This window comes from Brachionichthys hirsutus, chromosome 2 (genome assembly GCF_040956055.1).
Source record: "Brachionichthys hirsutus isolate HB-005 chromosome 2, CSIRO-AGI_Bhir_v1, whole genome shotgun sequence".
Lineage (NCBI taxonomy): Eukaryota > Metazoa > Chordata > Actinopteri > Lophiiformes > Brachionichthyidae > Brachionichthys > Brachionichthys hirsutus.
In genome coordinates, this window is record NC_090898.1 from 7789245 (window position 1) to 7805129 (window position 15885).

General features: G+C 46.8%; 2 protein-coding genes across 2 annotated transcripts in view; one reads left to right on the forward strand and one right to left on the reverse strand.

Annotated features, from left to right (window-relative positions):
- The window catches only part of lrp1ab (low density lipoprotein receptor-related protein 1Ab), a 72620-nt gene that overhangs the window by 36270 nt on the left and 20465 nt on the right, over nucleotides 1–15885 (forward strand). The window contains exons 11-41 of the mRNA XM_068746194.1: nucleotides 18–254; nucleotides 378–558; nucleotides 666–888; nucleotides 1009–1198; nucleotides 1283–1405; nucleotides 1669–1809; nucleotides 2143–2268; nucleotides 2726–2842; nucleotides 2956–3036; nucleotides 3121–3288; nucleotides 4814–4996; nucleotides 5373–5570; nucleotides 5875–6120; nucleotides 6403–6600; nucleotides 7509–7713; nucleotides 7888–8052; nucleotides 8251–8495; nucleotides 9053–9184; nucleotides 9838–10065; nucleotides 10216–10390; nucleotides 10563–10657; nucleotides 10787–10936; nucleotides 11038–11178; nucleotides 11628–11756; nucleotides 11831–11962; nucleotides 12098–12232; nucleotides 12313–12442; nucleotides 12548–12674; nucleotides 12863–13014; nucleotides 13097–13221; nucleotides 13447–13821. Of these exons, the coding sequence (XP_068602295.1) occupies nucleotides 18–254; nucleotides 378–558; nucleotides 666–888; nucleotides 1009–1198; nucleotides 1283–1405; nucleotides 1669–1809; nucleotides 2143–2268; nucleotides 2726–2842; nucleotides 2956–3036; nucleotides 3121–3288; nucleotides 4814–4996; nucleotides 5373–5570; nucleotides 5875–6120; nucleotides 6403–6600; nucleotides 7509–7713; nucleotides 7888–8052; nucleotides 8251–8495; nucleotides 9053–9184; nucleotides 9838–10065; nucleotides 10216–10390; nucleotides 10563–10657; nucleotides 10787–10936; nucleotides 11038–11178; nucleotides 11628–11756; nucleotides 11831–11962; nucleotides 12098–12232; nucleotides 12313–12442; nucleotides 12548–12674; nucleotides 12863–13014; nucleotides 13097–13221; nucleotides 13447–13821 (5253 nt within the window). The remainder of the gene's footprint in view (nucleotides 1–17; nucleotides 255–377; nucleotides 559–665; nucleotides 889–1008; nucleotides 1199–1282; nucleotides 1406–1668; nucleotides 1810–2142; nucleotides 2269–2725; nucleotides 2843–2955; nucleotides 3037–3120; nucleotides 3289–4813; nucleotides 4997–5372; nucleotides 5571–5874; nucleotides 6121–6402; nucleotides 6601–7508; nucleotides 7714–7887; nucleotides 8053–8250; nucleotides 8496–9052; nucleotides 9185–9837; nucleotides 10066–10215; nucleotides 10391–10562; nucleotides 10658–10786; nucleotides 10937–11037; nucleotides 11179–11627; nucleotides 11757–11830; nucleotides 11963–12097; nucleotides 12233–12312; nucleotides 12443–12547; nucleotides 12675–12862; nucleotides 13015–13096; nucleotides 13222–13446; nucleotides 13822–15885) is intronic.
- LOC137902140 (galanin receptor type 1) lies at nucleotides 14818–15846 on the reverse strand. Its single transcript, XM_068746205.1, has one exon. It carries the CDS (start codon nucleotides 15844–15846, stop codon nucleotides 14818–14820), a length of 1029 nt encoding a protein of 342 aa, XP_068602306.1.

Genomic DNA, 15885 nt, shown 5'->3' on the forward strand with positions numbered 1-15885 from the left:
TTTAACCTCTTCTGCAGAGCCAGACCATGAGTTGTTTTTGGTGTACGGTAAGGGTCGACCCGGAATCATCAGAGGCATGGACATGAATGCCAAGGTGCCTGATGAGTACATGATCCCCATTGAGAACCTGATGAACCCCCGAGCTCTGGATTTCCATGCAGCAAGTGAATTCATCTACTTTGCTGATGCCACCAGCTACATTATTGGCCGACAGAAGATTGATGGCACGGAGAGAGACACCATACTAAAGGAGGGTAAGAATGAAACAATGCCGTTGCCCGGGTTTCTGGGAAGGATTTTTTTCTCCAAAACCAAATTTGGCTTGGTCGGCTGGCTTGGGTCTTATTCCACATCGTCTTCTTTCTTTCTTATCTCAGGGATTCACACAGTTGAAGGAATAGCAGTAGACTGGATGGGGGGTAATCTCTACTGGACAGATGATGGACCCAAAAAGACCATCAGTGTCGCCAGGCTGGAGAAGGCTTCTCAGACCCGCAAGACTCTCATTGAAGGCAAGATGAGCCACCCTCGCGCGATTGTGGTTGACCCCCAGCATGGGTAAGACAGTCGAGGGGAGGGTTTTCTTTTTCCAAATATTTTATTGTAAAAGTTGCCTGGCTTCTGAATGTGGTGACAGCTCCTCTTGCCCCCCCCCCCCCCCCCAGATGGATGTACTGGACTGACTGGGAAGAGGACCCCACAGAGAGCAACAGAGGGAAGATCAAGAAAGCTTGGATGGATGGCTCCCATCATCAAGTGTTCCTGACCAGCAAGACGGTGCTGTGGCCTAATGGCTTGAGTCTGGACGTTCCCCAGGGTATCCTGTACTGGGTCGATGCTTACTACGACCGTATTGAGTTAGTTTACCTCAACACCACCGAGCGAAAGGTTGGCAATTCTCTATTTGCATAGTTGCACACACAGAAATAGATACGACATCACATTAAGCTACTGTTCATGTGAAAACCGGTCATATTCGGAGCTGGTCTCTCTCTCTTGATTTAATAGGTGGTGTATGAGGGGCAAGAGCTCAACCATGCTTTTGGCCTGTGTCATTACAAACAATTTCTCTTCTGGAACGAGTACCGCGGCGGCAGCATCTACAAACTTGACCAGGTCACGAAGACAGTCACCCTCCTTCGCAATGAGAGGCCGCCGATCTTTGAGATCAGAGTGTACGATGCGCACCAGCAGCAAGGTGCATCACTCGTCTATTCATTCTCATTTCATGACTTGTGCATAGGAGGATTATATTTCACATTTATTTTATTCTTTTGTGTAGGCTCCAACGCTTGCCGCGTTAACAACGGTGGCTGCAGTAGTCTTTGTCTGGCTCTTCCGGACGGCAGGTCCTGTGGATGTGCTGACGATCAAATCCTGGATGCCGATAATGTCACCTGCAAAGGTAGGTACTTAGCAACTTTACCAGAAGAGTGTTTTCACCAAAGATCCATGTGGAAGGCAGGAAAATGCATTAGTCTTGAGTTATACCACAAAGGATTCTAGGCTGTACTTTCCATTTGCGTACTAGTACTACACACTGTCTTAGCCAAATCTGGAGAAAAGAGATTCAACCTGAACTAGACTAAAAGGTTTGTTGTAGTGTATGTTCTCGGTCCTTGTCTCAATGGCCCATCTGTTTCTGCTCCCACCCATGATCATTTCCAGCCAACCCCTCCTACGTGCCACCGCCCCAGTGCCAGCCCGGGGAGTTTGCCTGCAAGAACAACCGCTGCATCCAAGAGCGCTGGAAGTGTGACGGGGACAATGACTGTCTAGACAACAGCGACGAGGCCCCCGAGCTCTGCCGTAAGTCTACGACGTCATTGTCATGGTTACACTGCAACACATAGAAAAACACCAAGTCAGTTTAGGGGTTTTAACGCAAATCGGCAAACTGCATTTTCCGAGACTCTCTGTTTCCATGCAGTGTAATGGGAGTTGTGATGTCACTGGGCAGCTTTCTCTTCACCAATCAAAGGGGAAACCCAGCAATTCATACTTGTCTCTGATATTATTTTAGTTTGTATACATTTAGAAATGGCATACTTTAAGAGTTGTCGGAATAACGAACCAGATTACGTAATCTACTGTCTTTAAAACTGTTCATTCAAGATTTTTTATTTTGTTTGCTTCCACCAGACCAGCACACTTGCCCAGCTGACAGATTTAAATGCCAGAACAACCGCTGTATCCCCCTGCGATGGTTGTGTGACGGCGATAATGACTGTGGGAATGATGAAGATGAATCCAACACCACCTGCTCTGGTACAAACAAAGCTGCAGTATTTTATTGATTTAGTGAACGCTGTAGTTCATTTCATATTTTCATGCCGACCACTTGTCCATCTCATTCTTATCAGTCTGATTATTCAGGATTCCTTTCAGAGGATTTATTCAAATCTGTTTAAGAATGAAATTATGAAATTTTGACCTGTGACTGTTTTTTGTTGCAGAACCATGTGGGAAATTATATTTTTTATACATACCTTCTTTAACAGTGACGCTTTACTGTTAAATGTTAATATCTTTACACACAAAGGGCTGCAGCGAGCCGCTGAAAAGACTCCTGCTCCCAATTCATTTTTGTTTGTTCTCAAGACTTTGCAGCTCTCACACCTTTTTTAAAATCAACAAAGAAGAGGCAGAATGTTGAGTCATCGTTGCATCAGGTGTGAGAATTTAACGGCTCTTAACTGTTTTGCACCCCCCCCCCCCCCGCCAGCTCGCACATGCCCGCCGAACCAGTACCCTTGTGCCAGCGGACGCTGCATTCCCATCTCCTGGACATGTGACTTGGATGATGACTGTGGAGATCGCTCAGATGAACCAGATTCCTGTGGTGAGTTGCTTTTACAAAAACATTTGTGTAAGAAAAAAAAAAAGAAAATATGCCTATATTTATCTATATCATTTTTTTTTTTTTTTACAAATTGTCTCCTGAACTCTCCTCAGCCTACCCAACCTGCTTCCCTCTGACCCAGTTCACTTGTGCCAATGGCCGTTGCATCAACATCAACTGGCGCTGTGATAACGGTAACCATCCTCCGAGACTCCCTCCTCCTGTCAGGGAGCTGCGTTTCAGTGCAATCCGCTAACAAACAACACAATGTGTGACAGACAATGACTGTGGCGATAACAGCGACGAAGCCGGCTGCAGCCATTCGTGCTCCAGTGTCCAGTTCAAATGCAACAGTGGCCGCTGCATCCCAGAATACTGGACCTGTGATGGTGACAACGACTGTGGAGATTACAGTGATGAGACGCACGCCAACTGCACCAACCAGGGTAAAGAACAACATTGTGCACCAATCTTACAAACGCAGCGCTGCTCTCTGTGGCATTCCGTTTGTTCTCCTGCCAGCTGAACCCGACTCGAGGTCTAATCACATTGTGAGTCGTGTATCTTTGTTGTTGCTGTTTGCAGCTTTACAGACACAATGAAGATGGCTTCGACTCCTAAACGTTTTCTCGGCTCTGCGTGCCCCGGCCTGCCTTCTGGCCTCCACTTATCATTTCCAGCAAATCCCCGGTTGTTCTGTTCAGGATGTGATTATAGTTTGCGGATAGATAATAATTCAATTCTTCCTTTTGTCATGTGAAAATGGCACAGATGTTTTGACGCAGGGAGATGAATTTACGTGTTAAGAGGCGAAGATAGCCTGTAGCCTTGTCTTGAGTAACAGTTTGGCAAATTAATCCTCCTTTTTAAGAGACGCGCTAATTCAGCAGCTGCCTGTCAGCTTTGGGATGTGTGGATCTTAGGTGTCCTTTATGGCTGCCAAAATAAGTTTGGCAAATTATTTTAGAGTTTCTTTTACGTGCATTTTTTTTCTGTCTGAAAGAACAGCACATCCACGATTGATTAATGATGAACTATTTCCCTCCCTGCTGTGCTGCCGTCATCACTAACAATGGCACATCCTCTGCAAAAAAAATAACCAAGGTGTCCCTGGTATTAAGTCTCTGTTGGAAAAAGCTCTTTGGTTTATTGTAAGTTGTTTTAAGTCTGGTCGGTGGGATTTTGTTTCATTGGTTTCCTTTCTTTTGATTGGCATCCGATACATCCTGCTGAAGAAGAAAGCGAAAACTGCAGATGCAGGGAAAAGAGAGGCAGCAAAAGGCTCCGTGGTGGAAGTAGAGATTTGTGCCATCAGATGGGAAAAACAAGTTGAACAGGTTCAATTCTAAAACGAGGTGGGGAGTAAGAACTTTACTGTAAACGAGGAACATGTTAATTCACAAACATGTTGATGTATTTTCAACAGACAGAAAAGAGGGAAAAAAAACAAGATCTAGAAAAATAAAAATCTGTGGCTGTCGAGTCTCAGCATGCAGCACTGGAGCCCAGCACGACCTGTTGGTCTAATGAGCAATCTGTGCCGAGTGTGCGTTCTGCCGTCCATCAGACGAGGTAGTAGAGCAGTTGGCTTCCTGCCTGTAGATTGCAAACCGGTGCTTCAGCTTCCCTGGACCCATTTTCTGATTTAGCAGAGCCAGGAGATGATCTTTCCCGTGAGTGGATGGCACTGTGCCGCCTCCCCACAGATGCCTTTACTCTTCCGGTGACATCATCAGTCAGTGAGCTGCGTGTTTGTGCCATTGGCTGACTGTCAGCTTGTTAACAGAGCATCCCAGTGTGCCGACACATTAATCACTGGCCCTGTTCTGGTTTCTGATTTTGTTTTTTTGTCAGATTTCTGCGGTCTTGCTTTTTATTTGCCATCTTCAACTGGCTTTATTGCATCGTTCGCACTCACCCAACTTTCACGTGCACTAACTATTGCATGGCGTCCTCCCGACTTCTCTGCAGCAACCCGTCCTCCAGGCGGCTGCCACGTAGACGAGTTCCAGTGTCGGATGGACGGTCTGTGCATTCCCATGCGCTGGCGCTGTGATGGGGACACAGACTGCATGGACCTCAGTGATGAGAGCAACTGTGAGGGTGTGACCCACATGTGTGACCCGGCAGTCAAGTTCAGCTGCAGGGACTCTGGTGAGCAGTGAACCTTTTTTGCAGTTAGTTTAGCACGTTTTTACAATGAGGGTTTTGGTTTCTGATGTCTGAAAAGATGTCTCACTTTACAGTAAATGGCACAGGACTAGTGATTTGTTTAAAATTAGATGCTTGGAGCTTTAGCCTTTTGGATTTCCAGTTTGGTTCTCAAGGATCAGCAACATCAAGACGATCTGCAAACAGCTCCAATCTGTCGGTTCTTTCTTTGCGTAAATCCGATGATTGCAGCAAATTGAATCAAAAATGTCTCGAGTTTGGGTGTGAACTTTTGTTATGAATGTTTCTGTGATAGGCCTGTTTAAAGAAATATTTTAAAGACACAGAAATTGAAAGCAGATATTTGTGGTCTGGACAGCTCGCTGCATCAGCAAGACTTGGGTGTGTGACGGTGACAGCGACTGTGAGGACAACTCGGATGAAGACAACTGTGAGGCGTTGGCGTGCAAGTTGTCTCACCACATGTGTGCTACCAACGACTCCATCTGTCTGCCCGCTGAGAAGCTGTGTGACGGCACCGACGACTGTCCGGATGGCTCTGATGAGAAACTCTGTGGTAAGGCTTTTACTTTGTTATATTGCTTTATGATCTAGAGGTGCAACGGATCACAAAGCTCAGGGTTCAGATCAGATCTTTATGTCGCGAACAATTTTCCTTTCCACTTAAGAACTTTCACTCATGGTCTTAAAGAACACATTAAGATGCCCTTTAAATTAAATATTGAAAGCTCAGATGTTAGATTAAAGTGGGGCCTGATGGTGCATTAATTCTGTGAATAAAAAATTCTAGCAGAATACAACTCTGTCTCTGAGTCCGATAATTTAATATGCTCTCTCTAATCCCCTTTTCCTCCTTTTAGACTTGTGCGCGTTGGACAATGGCGGCTGTAGCCACAACTGCAGCATCATTCCCGGAGAGGGCTTCATGTGCTCCTGTCCTCTGGGAATGGAGCTCGGAGCCGACAACAAAACCTGCCAGATTCAGAGCTTCTGTGCCAAACACTTGAAGTGTAGTCAAAAGTGTGAGCAGGAGAAATCCAGTGTCAAGTGCTCCTGCTACGAGGGCTGGGAGCTGGAATCTGACATGGAGAGCTGCAAAAGCACCGGTAATGAGAAACAGGCCCCTTGTTTTGGCATGAAAAGTTTACTTGCTCCCACAGACTGAAGAATTTATTGCTGTTGTGTTCCTTGTGCGTAAGAGGCACACTAATGACTCCGGCACATGCTAAGCAATTGATGCACTTTGTTGTTTAACCAGAACGTGAACAGTAAAATTTATTATTTCTTTGCTTTGAAAGGGTCAGATCCATGACTTTGGGGTAAGGGTGTATTGTGTAGAGGCGGCTAAAACCTATTTTTATTTTGGGGTACACCTTCTTCACTGTCAGATCCCTTCAAGCCTTTCATCATCTTCTCCAATCGCCATGAGATCAGAAGGATTGAGCTTCACAAAGGTGAGTTCAGTGTGCTGGTGCCAGGCTTGAGGAACACCATTGCCCTGGATTTCCACCTCAATGAGAACACCCTGTATTGGACGGACGTCGTGGAGGACAAGATCTACCGTGGGAAACTGTCCGAAAACGGAGGTGAGATTGCGAACGAAGTCAAAAGAAAGAGGTGTATTCTATTTGTTCTGTCTCGGATATTATTTTCTGCTAAGAAAGCACACTGTTGTTTCTCTGAACCAGATGTTCTTAAGGCGCATTTGTGGTCAGAAGTATGTGACCCTGACTAAATCTCCCAGGTCATGGTCGGCCTTTCCTGTTCCAAATACTCCTTGCCAATCAAGGTTGTGTTCCCAGCAAAGCACTTGGGGCGCGCGCGGAAGGCTTTGTCTCTTCCCATTTGTCTTGCTGCTTGGTTTGCGTGACTGCAGCCACAGCATTGACGCAGCATAGGAGGGAAAAAGGCTGTAGTTAGGTTCCCAGACCAATTCTTAGTTGGACTGTTGCTGGTTTTTATTAATGCTGCTCTAATGGAGCTGTTGGCATATTTCCCTCACTTGTGCTCGGAAAAGCAGTCGTGACTCTGGCATTCTTTTAAGCATGCTGTTCAAAAGGCCTGTCACCCTCCATCCAAGTGCTACCGGAAGACGTTGTCTTATCATCCTTGGCCAGAGATCACACATTTTGGTCTGCACTTAGTCGGAAAAAGGGCTTATTTCTTCTCCAGGAAGCGGTGCAATGATTTGGAAGACGAGGTGTCGGATGTCTGTTTTGTCAGACTTGGGCTTGGGACGATTCTGTTGTTTCAGCCTCCACTGACGAGCACAGCATGAGAGCATGTGAAGAGAGAAAGCATGCCAGAGAGATTTTCAGTTCATTTCTTTAACTTTCACATTTGTTTTCTCATTGGTGAAAGTGATCTGTTGCACTAAACTAGCTCAGTTATGGCTGATGTTCTTCTCCTAGATTCATTCAGACATTAACATTCTACAAGATATCATCCTTTCTCTTCAGTGTACTATTCACAATCTTTCTCGGTGTCCCTTCAGCATTGACCAGTTTTGAAGTGGTGATCCAGTATGGATTGGCTACTCCAGAGGGCCTGGCGGTGGACTGGATCGCAGGAAACATCTACTGGGTGGAGAGCAACCTGGATCAGATAGAGGTGGCCAAACTGGATGGGACCATGAGGACCACCCTGCTGGCTGGGGAGGTGGAGCACCCAAGGGCAATCGCTTTAGATCCTCGCGATGGGTAAGCAACAGATCGACACGGTCCAAAGCTTTAATCCGCTCTTTAGAAAACTTGGAGCTGTTTGAATTTCCGACACCTTCTATCTTTGGGCCTGACCCGTCTTCTGTACTAAATGGAGTGCTGGCATGCTTTCCTGAAGATCCCTCTTTATGTTGATTCCTTTTCTGTTGGCAGCATTCTATTTTGGACAGACTGGGATGCCAGTCTTCCCAGGATTGAGGCAGCATCGATGAGCGGTGAGGGCAGACGGACCATTCACCGGGAAACGGGCAGTGGTGGCTGGCCCAACGGACTCACTGTGGACTACATGGAAAGACGCATTGTTTGGATTGATGCCAGGTAGCATTTGGCAATAGTCTCTAGAGTACACAGATGGTTCTCTTTGCCCTGCTTCCACCCACTCAGTCATTGCGTCACAATTTTGCTCAGTCTTTTTTTTTTTCTCTCTCTTGGCTTGCCATTATTACCATTACTGTCATTTTAAATTAAAGTTCAGGTGCGTTTAAGACGTTAATCTTTGCTTTAATGCCTCCCCAGGTCAGATGCTATATACTCCGCTATGTACGACGGTTCTGGGCTGATTGAGGTGTTGCGGGGTCATGAGTATTTGTCCCACCCCTTTGCTGTCACCATGTATGGAGGCGAGGTCTACTGGACAGACTGGAGGACTAACACTCTAGCCAAAGCCAACAAATGGACAGGACACAATGTCACTGTAGTCCAGCGCACCAACACACAGCCCTTTGACTTGCAGGTCTATCATCCATCCAGACAACCCCAGGGTAGGTTTGCCACCAGATACACATGCCACACCCCTGCCCTGCCACCTCACGGCTCATTGCAGACCACGTTGTTTCACAATCCCCAGTCCTCAAAGGCATCTGACCTTTTGGAACTGTGAGACATGCTGTCTCCTTGCACCAGCAGCAATATTGGACGCCTCCTGCTGGCTCCGCAGTTGATTGAAAAAGTCACCTCAGTGTTTGACATTTCCCATCGGCTGGGTGGGAAATAAAACCCTCCTTTTGTGACTTAAATGTCACGGGTTGATCTCACACTGAACCGTCATCTTGATGCTTAGTAGCCCCGGGCTTGTGTTGATCTGGAGGGTGTATGGGCTGCAGAGGGATGCTGCGTCCAGTTATTGAAGGCTGGAAAAGAACGAGGTCACAGAATTGGTGATTGACACTTGCATCCAACACGCATGACAGTGATGAGCAACAAGGGTCCGGTAGACGCTGTTCTTGAGGGTCCGTTGATTGATGGATTAATTGAGATAAGTCTCTGCCTGACTTCTGTCACTATTATTCCTGACTGGTCCCCCCCCCCCTCCTTCCAGCTCCCAACCCGTGTGCCGCCAGTAATGGGAGAAAGCCCTGCTCCCATCTCTGTCTCATCAACTTCAACCAGACCTTCTCCTGTGCCTGCCCACACCTCATGAAGCTGCAGCCTGACGGACGCACCTGCGAAGGTGAGTCCAGATGCTGATGATTGACAGACGGACAGTGAAGTGCATCTGCAGACGTCTATGACCTTAAAAGATACTTGGACGTTTGGCTGCTTTCACATCGTTTGTCATCTTGGAACAAGTAACGAGCTATATTTGATATTTGCGGGAGTCTTTTTTTTCTTTTTTTTTTCCTCAGCTGTCATCCCTTTGTTTATTCTGCACTCAGCCCCCCCCAAACTTTACATCAGTGTCATCTCTTATGACAGAAGATCTGATTAGCTCTCCTCTGCTTGCGCCACATCACACAGCCTTCGTCACTCTCATTTCCATTCCATTAACTGTAACTGGCAGCCGCAGGTGATGCGCGGAGCGCTTCACTTCTTGCCCTGCGCTTTCATGAGTGATCTTTGTGATAGCTGTCAGTGGTAGCCGTGGGGATTTATCTGTGTGACTATTAAGCATTCTATCCTCTCTGCAGTGTAGATTTTAATGATTACATTAGGGGGTGTTGAGGGTGGTGCATTGTCTGTTCTTGATCTGTTCTCTCTATCTCTTCTTCCTATACTTCATTTGTAGCTGGCATCAACCCTTCCCAAAAAAAAAATCACGTGTCAAAAACCGTAAAACTTGATTTCAAATCTTTCTGTATTTGTCTCATCGTCTTTTTTCCACAGAGTCCCGCAAATTTCTCCTATATGCGCGTCAGATTGAGATCCGGGGTGTAGACATCGACAACCCCTACTACAACTACATCATCTCCTTCACTGTGCCGGACATAGACAACGTGACGGCGGTGGACTACGATGCTGTGGAGCATCGCATCTACTGGTCGGACGTCCGAACACAGACGATCAAGAGGGCTTTCATTAATGGCACCGGGGTGGAGACGGTTGTTTCAGCTGGTGAGGATGATTACAGGGATATTTTTCACATCCTCATTCTTTCAATTCTTTGTATTGTTGTAATGTTGATTGTAATTCAAATGTTCTTTAACTGTCTGAGAATGTCATTTAAAGCGTACATGTTACTGTTTTGTTTTTATCATTTCTTAGACCTCCCTAATGCTCATGGGCTTGCAATAGACTGGGTGTCCAGAAACCTTTTCTGGACCAGTTACGATGCCAACAAGAGGCAGATCAATGTGGCCCGACTGGATGGATCGTTCAAAAATGCTGTCAGCCAGGGCTTAGACAAGCCCCACTGTCTAGTGCTACATCCTCTGCTGGGGTGAGTCCAGTTAGGCCTGTGTGAAGTTCCTGATCTTATTTCTGTCTCTGATGCTGTTTTTTTTTTTTCTTCTCATTTTTAATTTCACTCTGACCAAATCCCTACTAAGAAATCTGACCTGAGAGATGTCAGCCTCTTTTTTTCTGTATTTAACATGAATATCTCTCCTCAGAAAACTGTACTGGACTGATGGTGACAACATCAGCATGGCTAACATGGATGGAAGCAACTTCACCACAATTTTCACCAATCAGAAGGGACCAGTAGGTGAGCAAAAATGGCTCTCCCCCCAAAACAATCCTCTGTCTCTATTTACCTACATGGACAAAGTACACATGAAGTGTATTAACATAAGATAGTTGTATTTGCTAAGCCTCCGTTATTTGTCCCGCTCAGGCCTCTCTATTGACTATGAAGAACAGCAGCTGTACTGGATCAGCTCAGGGAACGGCACCATTAACCGCTGTCAGCTGGATGGAACCAAACTGGAGATCCTAGAAGCTGCTAAAGGCAAACTTACCAAGGCTACAGCTTTGGCTATTATGGGTAAGATTTAAAAGGATTATTATAACATATTAAAATGTTTACATTACAGTTTATATTCTAAGCATTATAAAGAGAATGCACATGACTGAACATCATTTCAGGAGACAAGCTGTGGTGGGCAGACCAGGCAACCGATCAGATAGGAACGTGCGATAAGAAGGATGGAGGAAACTGGAAGGTTCTCCGAAACAACACCTCGCTGATGATGCACATGAGGATCTATGATGAGGATGTGCAGAAAGGTAAGAACTGCTTTCGGTGTCTGTGTAGGTTCTCAGTCATCCAGGTCATGGTTAAATCACGATGAGCAAACGACCAAGGCAATCAGACTCCCCAGGAGAATGTTAATGCTCCCCGGCAATCATGAAACCTGACTAACAAATCCCCTGGAGTCAAATCCCCCCCCTCCACACACACACACACACACACACACACACACAGGTGAGCTGTTTTGTTGGGATGCATCCAGATGTGGCTGGGGGTTGTGGATTTCGGAGACAGAGGTCAATACTGCCTTGTATGTTGCTGATGGAGGGTGTCTTAATCCTCCGCCTCTGTTCAGGGGAACCAAATTGCTTTCACTCTTTGCCATCGCTGGGTTGAAAAGTAATTCTGCATCATTTAGAGGCGTTAAGTCCAAGTGTCCATTTAATCATTGATTGACTCCAGTGATCCTCTCTTTGTCCCTTAGCTGGCACCAATCTCTGTAGCAACAACAATGGCGACTGCTCCCAGCTGTGTCTGCCCACATCTCCAACAACCAGGGCCTGCATGTGCACTGCTGGATACAGCCTGAAATCAGGACAGCAGTCCTGCGAGGGTAAGACGTCTTCACAGCTACAAGTCACACGAACTGTGGGACAAAAGAAATCTCACTGTCTTGTTTCTGAGCAGGTATGGGCTCCTTTCTGCTTTACTCTGTCCACGAGGGAATCAGAGGAATCCCACTCGACCCGGCAGACAAATCTGACGCCTTGGTGCCCGTGTCTGGTACTTCTCTGGCTGTTGGAATCGACTTCCATGCTGGTGAGTGACATGAGGAGTGACCCTGATTGACATCTGCATCTAAGCGGCCTTGCATTAACGGCAATTGAAAGCGCTCCTAATGTTAGCGAAGGGAGACTTTATAGACTGAAACAGAAAGGGCCTCCTCTTTTTCAGAGAATGACACAATCTACTGGGTGGACATGGGCCTGAGCACCATCAGCAGAGCAAAGCGAGACCAGACGTGGAGAGAGGACGTGGTCACCAACGGCATTGGCAGGGTGGAGGGCATCACCGTGGACTGGATAGCAGGTCTCATCATCCCAGCTGCTCTGCATTAACGCTACATAAAGCTAACACATTTCTGAATCGCAACCTTTGGTCTGCTGTAGGAAATATTTACTGGACTGACCAGGGCTTTGACGTGATCGAGGTAGCCCGGCTGAACGGCTCCTTCCGCTATGTAGTCATTTCCCAGGGCCTGGACAAACCGAGAGCCATCACTGTCCACCCAGTTAAAGGGTACGGCTGTTTGATTATGCTTTCAAATGTAGTTTCTTTCAATCATGCTGCTCTATTTGCACGCGACGCACCCTATGATCACCTTCTGTGTGTCCGTCCGTGAAGGTATCTGTTTTGGACCGAGTGGGGTCAGTACCCTCGTATTGAGCGTTCGCGGTTGGACGGCACCCAGAGGTTGGTCCTGGTCAATTCAAGCATTAGCTGGCCCAATGGAATCTCCGTTGACTACAAGGTGTGGAACATAGCTGACATCACGGCGCTTAAGAGCCCTTGAACACGTATTTATCATTGATATCATGTGTTTTTCTTGTGCCATTTCTACTGATTACAATATTTGTTGTTTATTAATTAAATGCTGTGTATTTTTGTAATGTTAATATGCATATTTAACATTATTTCATTTCTGCTTCGTCCCTGCAGGAGAGCCTGCTCTATTGGTGCGACGCCAGGACGGATAAGATCGAGCGGATCAACCTGGAGACCGGAGAGAACAGGGAGTTGGTGCTCGCTAACAACAACATGGACATGTTTGCCGTGTCTGTGTTTGAGGAATACATCTATTGGAGTGACAGGTCAGCCCCGGTTGCCAATTAACTTCTTTATTGATCCTTTGCAGGAGATTTTGCACCAATGGTTTTGTTGTCTCTTGTTTAGAACTCATGCCAATGGCTCCATCAAAAGGGGCAGCAAAGACAATGCCACCGATGCTGTGCAGCTGAGGACTGGAATTGGTGTGCAGCTGAAAGACATCAAGGTCTTCAACAGGGCCAGGCAGCAAGGTAGGAAGACACACAACACACACACACGGCTAGACTTAAGCAAAAACACTTCCTCAGGAATAATGGGCTGCCATATATACATAAATAAGCCCTTACACACAAGGATAATAATATTTACCATCCAGTTCAATCAATACCCCTCACGAAAGGATGAAATGTTGCGTTTAACCAGGCTCATTATTCGTTTAACAACGCAACTCACCGAAATGCCACATTTTCCTGCAGGCACCAACGTTTGTAAAGTCAACAACGGCGGCTGTGAACAGCTGTGTCTTTTCCGAGGCAACAGTGAGCGTACCTGTGCCTGTGCTCACGGCATGCTTGCAGAGGATAACCGCAGTTGCCGTGACTACGACGGCTACCTCCTGTACTCGGAGCGAACCATACTTAAGAGCATCCACCTGTCGGACGAGACGAACCTCAATGCGCCGATAAAGCCGTTTGAGGATCCTGACCACATGAAGAACGTCATCGCGCTCAGCTTTGACTATCACGGAGGCGGAGGCAGGGGCGCGAACCGCATCTTCTTCAGTGACATCCACTTTGGCAACATCCAGCAGATCAACGACGATGGCACAGACCGCAAAATTGTGGTAGACAGTAAGTATGGAGTCGGCAATTGCATGTCATTCTATTTCATCACCTCAGGAAATCCACAAACGTCTCCTAATGATTCCCCTGACCTTTGCCTTCCACTAAGCTTCTACACATCGTTCAGCTGTGTTGCCTCTTCTTTCATCCCCCCCCATTATTAATTGAATGCTGTCCGATCTCGACGACACCGTAAACAGCCATCGTACCTCATTTTGACAACAAAAGCAGCCAGGAGGATCCGTGCTAATTCAAGCTGCAGCTTCTCAAGCAGAAGATTGACATCACTTGAACGTGGCACTTCAAGAAGACACACACACACACTGTGCTTTTTTGCTTGTTTAAACATTGGAGTGTGTGTTAAATCCCACTCTTTTTAAATGATTCAGAAGTATGTTGTTGAACTTATTCCAGCATCACATTTAAAAGGCTTGGGGGGGGGGGGGGTCAGTTCTTAGGAAGCCCTTTTTTAATTTATGATTACATATATTTCCATGGAGTTAGAATTTAACACATCTGAGATTCGAGGAACATCAGTTTCAAATGATCATTCAATAAGATATATACAGTATCATCTTAAAGTACAAAAACATGTGACCATATTGCTTCACGGTTTTATTGCATTCCTAAGGTTCATTGATTCATCGTTCTATGGCGCTTGCAAGCCGTGCTCCCTTTTATATTGCGCTTATATTATATAACAAATGAGATGTGAGGCTGATTTGAGTAAAGGAGAAGCTCGGGACACTGGGGGGTATCAGCAGCGTGATGTGTGTCTGCGCCTGGGACAGGCTTCGTTTTTAATATCCTTCAGTCCAAACAAATTGAATAAAAATGAAATAAAAACTTTTGTAATAAGGAGCAAAGGGAGTATTGCATATACAATACTGCGTATATTTCCACACAGTGACATGCTCTGTAAATATAAGTATGCCCAGAAACATATTTGTATTAATATTCTTTAAGACTTGCTCTGCTTTAATAATGAGGCTTCTTGCTAAAGAGTCAGTTTTGGCCTCTTTCCGAGGTTGTGTCCAGCTCAAAGGGCTGCACTACGTCCCTGCTCGTCACACAAGGGCAGCCAATCAGACAGCGTTTGCAGCCGGCCCAGCGTTCTCTCCCCAGCTCTTGTAATTCTCGTCTAAACTTCCGAGACATTAGGCCGTACAGCACAGGGTTTACCACTGCCACCGAGGATGCCAACAATCTTGCCAGGACGGCGATTGTGTTGTATCCAGGTGAGCCTGTTATGGTTCCTCCAATTAAGGAGAACATGAGTGCATAGGAGGGCAGCCAAAGGAGTGTGAAGACCAGGACGAGAAGAGCTGAGGTGTGAGTGACCTGCCTCTGGTAGCGCTCCAGCTGGGGAGCGTTCGCCAGCAGCCGTGCGTGTCGGAGGAAGCGGTAGATCTTGGCATACATCAAAACGATGACGGCCAGTGGTAGAGCGAAGCCGAACAGGAAGAGACCGATGCTGTAGACCAGCTGACTGAAGTCAGACAGGAAGGCGAAGCAGTACACAGCTGTGGACGCGGTAACGGTGCGGATGGCAAACTGCGGCGCTGCCAAGCCAGCGGCGGCAACCCAGAGCAGCGCGACTGCCAGCTTTATTTGTCGGTGCATTCTTGAGCGGTACGCCCAGGTGGGGTGCACGACAGTCAGGTAGCGGGTCACCGCCAAAGCTGCCAATGTATAAACTGAGGCAGCTGAGCAGGCCACACCCAGGAAACTGATGGCCTTGCACAGGAAGCTGCCGAAAGGCCAGAAGCCCAGGGTGATGGCAGACGTGTGGAAGGGTAGGCAGAGCAGCAGCAGCAGGTCGGCAGCACTCAGAGCCAGCAGCAGGGTGTCTGTACCATGTGGGGGTTGGCATTCTTTCCTTCTCCTGCATGTAAGGATAATGATGACCAGGGCTTGGCCCACCAGGCCGCTCGCCAGAATTATCCCATCGAGAATGGGCACCAAGGTCTTCATCATAGCCCTATTCGTGTAGCCAAGACTACTGCTGTTGATCTGCTGCGTCAAAGACTCCATGCGTTCCAGATGCAAGTCCGTTATGAGATTAATGACATG